An 11,784-nucleotide genomic window follows, 5' to 3' on the forward strand; every position below is an offset into this window, starting at 1 on the left:
CTAAAAATCTAGGTTATAACAACATTTTATTTTTCTAATACATGAAAATATTTTTGTATTATGTCGTAATTTTTGTAGGGAAAGTTGATATTTTCAGCAATAGGAATATGATTTTTTTCCCGTTTATTTTCTACAAAGATTTCAAATAAATAATCAAAAAATTTTAAATAAATAATTTCCATGATTCTAAATGAGTTTTTTTAATCTTTTTATTTTTTATTTTTTTGAAGGTAAAGTTGCCAATGATTGGCAATATATGAAGTATTACAAAGTTTCAGTGAAATATATGACACTATACGACTTAGTATCAGCTTTAAACTTAGTTTATATTTACTTAAGTTCACTCATCCACAAATAAAAGTATTCTTCATACTATAAACAAATATTGATATTTAGCCAATAAAGCCAATTATTCGAAAGTTCTCGAACCGATTAGTCTGCTTCTGACTAACCAACTAATAAGTATAATAAATGTGGCAGTTTTTTAGAAAGTAGATCATTTTAGAAATCAGAGAGAGGATCTTTAATAAGAGGAATGTGAAAATCTCATCACTTGATCAATAACCTCAAGCATAGGACAAAGGAGAGCAGACCAAATAAATCATCGCCAACTATATATTCCGGCCATGCGCCGCTCGCCAAGTCAGCGGATATCATGTATAAAATAAAAACCACAGGAAGCCCAAGCTCTCTCAGGCCCGGACTTAGAGAAACAAAACCTTTTGCTACGGTATTCCTGTGCTTTAATAGGTATCCTATTACAAGCGATGGCAAACGAGAGCTGAGGATTCAAGCTTTATTTTGGTACCAAACATGCCGTATTTTGCGAATAATTTTCAAGGTTTTTGCTTCACAAAGTGCCTATTCTTTAAGAAGGATCTCACAAATATTCGTCTCAAATCGGAGCTTTTTGAAAGTAAAAAACGAAAAGTATAAATTCGTTCAATCGACCACAGATTCGACATCAGTAATTTAGAATGTGTATATTTTAAGGATCGACCCAGGCAAATGAGGTAACTAGTTCTGATTTTGAGAAATCCTGTTTATAATATTTGACCTTCTGTGTTTTTCTTGCAATTTAACAAAGCACTTATGGCAAGAAGGCTGTTAAAATCTAACTATCGAGACGAAAAGGTTTTACCAAACAAATTAAAGTATGGTTGGTAAAAATTAAATGCTTTAATGTTATATATTGTTCTTCTACCCCGGCAAGTGGAAAACTGTTTACACAGAAATTTATAAATCGAAAACTATCTTGACTCTCTATACATTTCTTTGTAAAATCTGACTTAACTCCCTTAACACTTTCATGCGACACCGCTGCATTTGTACGCGGGCGCATGACCGGAAAAGTTGGCGATGTATAATATGCTCATCACTTGATCAATATCTTCACGTATAGGACACAAGAGGGCAGATCAAACACATATCATATGCCCATCACTTGATCAATAACCTCAAGTATAGGACACAAGAGGGCAGATCAAACAAATATCATATGCTTAGGTTTTCATCGGAGTGAGATCGATTTCGTTAGGTTCAGACGTACCTAAATCACAATTGGCAGCTAATTCTAGTCAAGCTTTAAACAAAACATGCTATAACCGCATCATCATGTTTATCAAGATATCTTTAAAATGTTTCAGTTGGATGGCTTAAGCAAAATTAGTTTGGATGATGTATATTAATTTTTCATTACTTTCTTCAAAGGAAGATGAGAAGAAAAGAGTGCATTGTCTATCGTCTTTTGATCATTTGCAAATTCTGCTCGCAGCATGCGCAGTATTATCGTCGTATCGTTATTGCACACGACGCTCATGGCCCCTCACGTCACGTGACTAGTACTGATCAGTGTAATAAATGCAGCAGTTATTTAGAATCAAAGAGAGAGATCTTTAACTCAGGAATTCCTACCTTTTTTTATCATTTGCCAATTCTGCTCGCAGCAGTATTAATGTCGTATCGTAATCCAATTAATTTCAGCTTCAAGGAGTTTAAAACTACCGAACTGAAGTATCATTACTTTCTTCAAAGGGAGATGAACATAAAAAGTGCATTGTTTATTATCTTTTGATCATTTGCCAACTCTGCTCGCAGCAGTATTAATGTCGTATCGTAATCCAAATAATTTCAGCTTCAAGGAGTTTAAAACTACCGAACTGAAGTATCATTACTTTCTTCAAAGGGAGATGAGCATAAAAAAGTGCATTGTTTATTATCTTTTGATCCGTTGCCAATTATTCTGGCTGCAGTATGACCTCGTATCGTAATTGCACACGACGTTCATGGCCTTTCACGAACTGATCAGTGTAATAAATGCAGCAATTATTTAGAATCAGAGAGAGAGATCTTTAATTCAGGAATTCCCATCTTTTGATCATTTGCCAATTCTGCTCGCAGTAGTATTAATGTCGTATCGTAATTCAAATACTGAAATTCAACTTCGAATTCTAGGAGCTAAACTACTGAACTATCAAAACGATTGCGCACTTTGGTCATACTTTCATCGGATGCACTTTGTCTCCAGTCGTACCGGACACTGACCAATAAACTATAAGGTATTTCGCCTAGCTACCCGTTAGTAGGTGGATACATCATTGGTCATAATTTGCAAATTCTGTTCTAAAATAGAGTTCTCAGGATTCTTTTATTTTTAATTTTTATATATTTTTGGTATGTAGCCAGGGGCAAGAAGATCTTTGTATGCAATCCATAGACATGAATCACAAGTGCATCGTTTGGACATTGGCTACAGTTGCTATTTTATTCTTGGTTGTGAAAGAGAGTAGAGAAAGTGACCTAGACCCCTCTGGGTAAGTTTCTTCATGGTATTTTTTTGTACTGAAGTGAAATTTAGAAAATTTACTGAAAAGAATATTTTAGGTTTAAAAAATTGCTTCTTTTAATATACTATCAATCAGCCAATCAATCAATTTTATTTAATACCAGTTTTGCAAACTAAAATATAGAATACAAATTATTGAAAACAGAAATACTGGTAGTACCTTACTGCAATAGCAAGGTGCTATGCATAATAGCCCACGACTTACATATCGAATGCTTTGAGAAATAGGGAGTTATTAGATATTCTTTTAGCAGGTTTATCTCATTAGCATAAATATAAATTGGATTTTGTAAATAATATAGAGATGTCTTAATAATTAATAGTTTTGAAGGATTATGTTAAAGATATTTAAACAAAATTTACAAGTTTGTTTAGTTATAAATAGCCCAACCCCGTAACCCTACCACAATCCCCTTCCTCTCCTCCTTCCCTCCCCAATCCCCCCCTTTCCTCTGAGCCAGTTAGCTAGCCATAAAGATTGGTCATAAATTTTCGTAACTTTGAAAAATATATATTTAAAAATGCATAACTATCGTAAACTTCAAAAAACTAAAGAATTCAACTCATGGGCAATAGAGCGAATTCGTAAATCGCAGTTTTACATGCTTATGAAGTCTGGTAATGTTCTAATAAGGTGTGTGAAGTGGACCTGAAGAAATCCTGTGAAAAGTGTTTTAGTAATCACTAACTTCCAAACATACGTGCAAGGAGTATGCACTCGTATTTCTCAGTTCATTTTGTGTCGTACAATTAACAAACAATTCTTATATCATATCCTGGAAGGATTAAATCACACATCGCCTCGTTTCAGGCTAATAATCTTTCCTAATTAAATTAAGGTAGGTTAGCCATGCAGTTTTTTACGTTTGCTATTATTTATTGCTTATTATTACCTTGCTTTGATTGTTTTCGCAGTATTTCTATGCAGTCCTCTCCACACAACTTATTAGAATATAAGTAGAACTCATTAGCACTTACGTAACTGCGATACAAATTAACTCTAATATTCTCTTTTCTTTTTCGAAGCCGGGTCGCTTTGTAGTAATGTGAAAAAAACTTAAAGTGCTACTATGACGAAAATCGCTCAAACTTGGATTCAGCTGAAACTTCCTAAGAATACCCTTTATATAAAGGTCCAATAATCACTGTATGACGTGTTTTCTCGATATTCAGTACGAAAGTATGATATTTTTACGATTATTTTTTGGAGTCTGTGACGTCATACACTCAACATCAAACATTGCTACATATATTTCTTTGTATATTAATCCTTAATTTATTTTATTCCTACGAAGCCCAAAGGGTGGCTAATGTGCTTATTTCACATTACTTGTGACTATAATTTATATTTTGGGGATGTTTGGGGATTTTGTTTCTCCCTTTACTACTGATATTTTGATCATAAACTACAAAGAAATGTATGGAGCGATGTTCGATGTGGAGTGTATGACGTCACAGACTCCAAAAACTAATCGTTAAAATATCATACTTTCGTCCTGAATATCGAGAAAACACTTCATCCAGTGATTATTGGACCTTTAAAGAGTATTCATAGGAAGTTTCAGCTGAATCCAAGTTTGAGCGATTTTCGTCGTAGTAGCACTTTAATGAAAAGAGCGACGCAAGCGAAACCTTTCTGTCATCGAATTTAGTTTTTGTAGTTTTTATTATCTTTACGTTTTGGGTTTTAGTGTACGTCGTTATACTCAATTAGATTTTATTAAAATCTTTTTCTTTTAATGTGTTTTTATTTGAATCTCCATGCCATGAGTAAAACGACAAGGTTCCTACTCAAGGGCATATCTGACCCTAGAGAACCCATTATGGTTTTTCTCCTTTCTCTTCTTTTAGATATAACGTGTGTTCTGAGACTAGAACCAGGTCAAACAGACTGAACCGTATGAGTATTTATCCACGCCGGAGGAACTGCTTTCGAGGATTTGCGTTTTGGCAGTTCATGTATCGTCCATGCAAGTAAGAAATACTGTCTCAGTCATATTCCTGTATAAATTTATTTCCAAATCAAACGCCCTTATGCGACCTCGTGGATACTTGTTGCACTTTTCGAAGATTGGTCTTTCTGTGTCCCTCCTTATGCTTGTTGACATTCTCAAAGGATTCTACAGTCAAACAAGCTCACGCGTTGACCCCTAGATTCGATTAATGAAATCATTAGTCAATTATTCCTTTATACGTACGAACCGGAATAATGCAATATTGCAATATTCAAATGAAAATTCAGTTCATTATTCGACTCGTGATGAAGAAGGTAAATCATCTAAATTACAGATACCTTCGAGCAGAAGTCCCTCTCTTATTTCATAAGCATACACACTAGGTGTTGTAATTTCCATGCCGCAATTACTTGGAGGATATCATCAGTAATTTTGTAGGGAACGCTCCCGCCTTGAGCGAAATGGAGACACAGTTCCATGTCGTCGATAATGTTGAAGTATTTTCTGGACTCCACAACTAGAAATTTTCAGTTGTCGAGAAATTGCTTTATTGGACAATCCGCTATTGCTGAGATGAACAATTTCCTGTCGAATAATATCAGGTAAAGGCTTTCCCGGCACATAAACACGGCCAAGACTATTTCTGGCCGCCATGTTGTCTTGGTCTTCCGGCTGTGTTAGCACTGATTAACCAATCAAAATGTCGCATATTGAATTTAAAATTGATTGGAATTTTCATATCTTCGTTTTCGATGTTGTAAATTTCAACTAAATAATGAAATCAAAATTCGAAAATTCAAATCATTAATCGACTCTAGCTGTCAACGCGTGAGCTTGTTTGACTATAAGTATTTCACTCGATTTAATATTTTAAATACTCTATTTATCTAGTAAGATTAGTGATCGTCCTATTTATTTTCCTTTTAACACCTAGTTCTTTAGGATTTTGTTGAGTTTGGAAGCGAATTCTGTGATAGATATTTCATAATTGTCTGAACTTCAATTAATACGAAAGAGGACTTCAACTACGACTTCGATGGAGTCAATTGAGTCGAGTATAGAGTATGATTGGAAGAAGATCTATTATAAAGCGCTTTTCCCGTTTTCAATTTTTTTTATATTGTCAAGTTCAAGAAAATAATAATAATAATATTCATGATGAATTTGTTCGCCTATGGCTTATCTTAATTCTGACTCTCGAAAACCCTGTTCTCCTCATCGATCTTCGCTTGTTCGTGCAGAAAATACTGTTCGAGAAGATGAAACATGAATAGTTAACCAAAACAAGCTTTTGCCCATGAAGTTCATTGAAAATTCTTAGAAATAATCCTTCGAAATCCTCACGGCTTCTCTGCTTGAAATCCTTGTTTACGAAATTCATAAATTAATATTTCTAGTTCAGCTGTATTGAATTACGGCAGTCAACGAAATAGAGCATGCGTAGACATAAACCTGTGCCACGTGATCTCTCTTAATCACTTGACAACATAGTGACATTGATTGACATCTGGTACATGATAATGAGATGGACTAAAGATGGGAACACTATAGCAGATACCCGCAAAGGTCTCTTGGGTAGGCTCCTGAAGACCCCTGGGTAACTATTGCGCAACTTTACCAGTTTGTCGAGGAGAAAAAAGATACAAAAAAGACAAAGGCATTTTATACCTGGTATACCACAGGTATCCCAGCAATTAAGATTACTATTTATATAATGCAAAGCAATAATAAAGATTAAATATATTAAAGAGTATTCATTGTTCCTTGCGAAGCATTTACTTCAGTCTTTGATAATTTTCAGTGGACCATTTCCAATAATATCTCGAGTTCTGGCACTCACCTCAGTGAAGCAAAATCTACATAAAGTTTCCCATCCTTGATACTTTAGTTTAAGTTTTTACATAATGTTTTCTTTTTTCTTGGGGTTCATTGGTTATGATTATAGTTATCAAGATTTGGGTTTATTTTCAAGTTTATTTTCCAATCATTTTAACCGGTTTTGAGTTCAACAAAATATACTTATTTTGTCTCTCTTAATAGTAACAAACCCGTCGAGACTTGCACTTAAAGCTTAAGTTACTTTTCATTTTTCCTAAACGTTATTTACTTGGTTTGTCATTCACTATTTTGTAATAGTTGCACTCGCTTTTGAGACGATTTCCTTTTCGAGTATTCCTCGCTCGGTGTATAGTTAGTGACAATTTAGGGGGTTCATTGGTTCATTGGGGGTTCATTCAATTGGGGTTCATTGGTTATGATTATAGTTATCAAGATTTGGGTTTCACATGAGTAAGTTTATTTTCCAATCATTTTAAACCGGTTTTGAGTTCAACAAAATATACTTATTTTGTCTCTCTTAATAGTAACAAACCCGTCGAGACTTGCACTTAAAGCTTAAGTTACTTTTCATTTTTCCTAAACGTTATTTACTTGGTTTGTCATTCACTATTTTGTAATAGTTGCACTCGCTTTTGAGACGATTTCCTTTTCGAGTATTCCTCGCTCGGTGTATAGTTAGTGACAATTTAGGGGGTTCATTGGTTCATTGGGGGTTCATTCAATTGGGGTTCATTGGTTATGATTATAGTTATCAAGATTTGGGTTTCACATGAGTAAGTTTATTTTCCAATCATTTTAAACCGGTTTTGAGTTCAACAAAATATACTTATTTTGTCTCTCTTAATAGTAACAAACCCGTCGAGACTTGCACTTAAAGCTTAAGTTACTTTTCATTTTTCCTAAGCGTTATTTACTTGGTTTGTCATTCACTATTTTGTAATAGTTGCACTCGCTTTTGAGGCGATTTCTTTTTCGAGTATTCCTCACTCGGTGTATAGTTAGTGACAATTTAGAGAAGATTCACCAATTCCGTCTTCAAGTTTTTAAATTTGTTACATTGAAGTAGAATTATATATGATTTTGTTATGGCTGTTTTCATTTACAGAAAAGGTGGTGGCTATGGTGGTTCGTCTGGTTTCAAAGTACAAAGTATTAAAGAAACTTACACCCACTACAGCTGTTGCCCAGGATGGCTAAAAAGTGGACGTCACTGCTCAATACGTAATGTATTCTTATAATAGAGCGGATTACAGTTCGCATTATGCATCCCCCATTTACGTTACGAGTTATTGGCTACGAAAGAAAAGCTACGCCCCTGAGACATAGATATAAGAAATAAGAAGACACTATTCTATAGATAGACGATCAAGACATTACTAGCTCTCTTAAAATCAAATTATTAAAAGTGAAAATTGATGGTAATTTAAATTTTATCACTTAACTTATAAACTCCTTTATAATCATAATAGTTAGTTTTATCAACCATTAATTTAATAAATATGTTCCGAGCTTTCGGCCTACTCGGCCATCCTCAGGGAAATGAAAAACGTTACAATTGACAAAGAAAAACGCGATCAAACCATGACATACGTGCGCGCGCATTAAATTACACAAATTTGCGAGTATACAACTCCAATCTGTTTATCTGTTTATTTATTTATTTATTTTTCCCCTAAGCGCGGGCGAATTTTTTGTAATTTAATGCGCGCGCACATATGCCATGGTTTGATCGCGTTTTTCTTTGTCAATTGTAACGTTTTTTTAGAATGGTAAACTATCGAGTTGATTTTTCATGGCTTGGCTGACGTCACTTCCGTACGTACGTACGTACGTACGAACGTCCGTGTACAGACCACAGGAATCCCACTTGATTTCAAAGCAAAACTACTCACAAATACGGCTCTCAAATGCACAGAAAAAATCGCTTTAGGACAAGTTATAGACCAAAAACAATTAAAAAAAACTTTCATGTAGTCAAAGATGGATCAAGAAGTGTTCTTCAAGAATTCAGATGTGTGATTTTAGCAAACAATCGTATATATATATATATATAGCATTTTTCTTGACAAATCGACAAATTAAAGACTTTCTCTCAAAACTTTTTATATTCTATAGATGGATTTTAATGCTGGAGAAAATATAACACGGAGAGCATATTACGACAACCAATGTTCGTCCTTTATTTAGCTTTGTAAATCTTTAACAATTCGGTTGTTTTTAATCAACTATCGTATGTTTTTCGTTCAAGAAAAGTGCAGCTTTTTTCGCCTCCTATCGCAGGGTCCCATGGGCAAACAAAGAAATCTTTCATTCAATAATTTCATATCTTTCTACAGATAATTTATTCTATTATTGAATGAAATATATATTTACACCAAATATTCAACTGTTTATTCATCTGTTCGAGCAATTATGGTTATAAAAATGAGCTTAAATTTGTGTTGTTGAGATATGTTATTGTATAAAGACCTATACCCCATTCACACCTAAACTTGTTTAGTTAAACTATGTTTTCGTTAGAAAAAAAATTGAGAAACTAGAAACCTACAATATAATAAAACTCTCTAAAATATTGTCAGAGCAAGATAAAGGATAGTTTACATGCATTATTTTACCAAATATTGTGTTGTGTTCGTAGATAGTTTTCCAAACCTGTTTAGTTAAACCACTTTAAAACATGTCTAAGCCTTGGTGTGAATGGGGTACTAGACTTTCACTTTAAAAAGCTAAAAAATATTCAAAAGCATTTACAAACGCCAATTTAGTGATAAAGAAATTCGTCATTTTGTATTTTGCATTGCCTTTTGCATTATTTTCTATTTTGTCTCAGTTGTTCTTGTCAAGTTTAACTGAATGTAAACTTCGTCTCGTTCCTCACCTTAACCAGTGATGTCTTAACCAGTTTAACGGTCTGTTTTTTAGTCTTGATTTGTCCTACATCTCCAGATTTTCTATTTCAGTGAAAGACATCCGAGGTAAATTTTACTAAACTTGATATTGTATTGGATTATCTGTCGTTATTTTTCGTTTTTTGTTGTTTTTGTTGTTTGTAAAAGAGATTCAAAGCCTAAAATTGTCGGCCTTGGAAAACTTTGTTGATGAGGCTTCCAAAAAAAAACTAGCCCCTGGTGGTGGTGGTGAGTCGTTTACGAAATTGCTAAGTGGGAGAGTATACTCGCGCGCAAAAAAAAAAACAAAAAAACAAACAACATAGTGCATTTCGATTCGAATACACTGCATGGTTTTTACTATGAGAGAAATTGTCTTCATCTCGACTGAAAAATAAATTGAAGATTTTTCCCCCGATCTTATTCTTACCTTTCATTTATATTCAAACTGTTCTCCCTGTGAATCCCGCTCCGCTTTTAAGCAGTGCCTAAATATATACATTTGCCCTTTTTCTTACAGGTGACCCCTGCCCCAAAGGAAGAGAAACCTGCACCGGTATTCCCATTGATACATTGTACTCCAATATACTCATAACAATCGAGCCCGGAAATTTTATCGGCCACTTGTAGAAATGTGTTTTATTCAAATGAAACGCTTATGCTCTACACATATTTAGTTTCTCTTGCATATCATAAGCTCAGTCTCGCGCCAAAATAAGGAAAATTCTCCACATAAACTGAGAATATATGATGCAATATTACTCGTTTAATTTCGACTCTCGATGCTTCTTGAGAGTTATAAGCTTAAGAGAAGTGAGCGCTTTTAATATATCTATAAAAAGCTATGCTCCAAATTGACTGATTATCTTCAATGTTATTTTTCAAATGTTACAATAGATTTTAACATCATCTACGTTCCTAAGCCATCTGTGTCATACCAGTAATGACTCTGCTGTGCCCAAGCTGGAGATGGTTTGCAGTTTTGACTTTCCTGTGTGGAGGAACGTCTCATACCTGGTTGAATGGTATGGAAGATCAACTAAACCTGTCAAGAAGGACACGTGGTGTGTTCCAGACCAGCCAGCAGATGCTCAGAATGATTGTGCTCGAAGGCAAAGTTCCATTGTACTTCCAGATCACTTTGAATTAGGCGACACGGTAAGTTGCAAAATATATGCCATATCGAATGATAAAAGAATATGTAGTGGCTTGAACACAGGTCTATCTTTGAACAAATGAATTCATTGTCACGAAATCTAACGCAGAACCAGGGGGAGTGATTGATTGATGTTTCTATATCGTCACTCCAAACCGGAGGAGGGGAGGGGGGTAGGGAGGGGGAGGGGGAGAGGGGCAACATAGAAAATTGTTATTTTAGCCAGTGGCTTTATCGTTTTGACTTATCTCCTAGTGCTGTTGCTTACCTTTTTCTGGTATTTGTCTAATATATTACAAACAGGTATGGTGTAAACTTTTCATGAAGTTCTCTACAAAAAAGACCAATAAATGGACAGCAACAGGAAAAGACAGTAATCAGTACTATGTGGGAATCGAGGTAGCTTCCAGCAAGTAGTTTCTTTTTGTGTGTGATATGTAATTGCTTTGTAAATGCTTTGTGAATATTTCTAGGTTTCTCCCCGTCACGTGATTGTCAAAGAATGCAACGTAGCAGAGAACATAACAGTTACCTTAAGACCAACTGTTCCTATTTTACCCACCATGAATGTCCCTGGATCTGACAGTGTAGTGGTGTCTGTGTTGATACCCCAAAAGTACAAAGCACAAAGAAGACAAGCTGCAGTTGACAAATGCCATGTTGAACTGAAGACACAAGACATAACTCGTGGTAAAGCAATCACGATTAGAGGAATCTGTGACAACCAACAAGATCAAAGACAAAGCTTTTCCTTTCGTTTCAAACCGCAAACCACGAGCACCAGTTGGTCAGATGTGGATAGCTATCAAATGCCAGCAGTGAAGGTACAAGATCATTAATTTTGTATTTTAAGGGTCTAGTTACAGAGTCGAAAAGGAGAGAGAAAGGTCAGCAAGCACGTAGAAATTCTCACCATACTCACGTATACTCACATACTCACATGCGTACTAGTTGTGCTGAAATTTCATATCATGGGAATGCTGATATCTTGGCGATGTCGACAAGTTTGGTCAACTTAGATCCACTTAGGATTTTTTAATTTCAATTCATTTTGCCATTTTACATTTCGCGTATTGTCTCTGTTGGTGTTGTTGCTTTTTC

The 11,784-nt window shown here is 34.8% G+C and overlaps 1 protein-coding gene across 1 annotated transcript; it reads left to right on the forward strand.

The window, feature by feature from the left end:
* Positions 1-2,416: 2,416 nt before the first annotated feature.
* On the forward strand, positions 2,417-10,580 carry LOC148905831 (uncharacterized). Its single transcript, XM_089039004.1, has 6 exons — positions 2,417-2,558; positions 2,682-2,813; positions 4,697-4,819; positions 7,745-7,860; positions 10,048-10,083; positions 10,425-10,580. Exons 2-6 carry the CDS (start codon positions 2,704-2,706, stop codon positions 10,469-10,471), a joined length of 432 nt encoding a protein of 143 aa, XP_088895130.1. The 5' UTR covers positions 2,417-2,558; positions 2,682-2,703; the 3' UTR covers positions 10,472-10,580.
* The last annotated feature ends 1,204 nt before the right edge of the window (positions 10,581-11,784 follow it).

This window comes from Actinia tenebrosa, unplaced genomic scaffold, assembly GCF_029948245.1.
Source record: "Actinia tenebrosa isolate PJP-AT-01 unplaced genomic scaffold, QUT_ActTen_1.0 PGA_scaffold6__47_contigs__length_16458017, whole genome shotgun sequence".
In the NCBI taxonomy this organism is placed as follows: domain Eukaryota; kingdom Metazoa; phylum Cnidaria; class Anthozoa; order Actiniaria; family Actiniidae; genus Actinia; species Actinia tenebrosa.

Excerpts from the sequence above, each read along its gene's own strand:
- LOC148905831 (XM_089039004.1), top strand. The coding sequence starts at position 2,704 with ATGCAATCCATAGACATGAATCACAAGTGCATCGTTTGGACATTGGCT. Across the intron at positions 2,814-4,696 it reads AGTGACCTAGACCCCTCTGG|ATATAACGTGTGTTCTGAGA; the intron begins GTAAGTTTCTTC and ends CTCTTCTTTTAG. Across the intron at positions 10,084-10,424 it reads AGGAAGAGAAACCTGCACCG|ATTTTAACATCATCTACGTT; the intron begins GTATTCCCATTG and ends ATGTTACAATAG.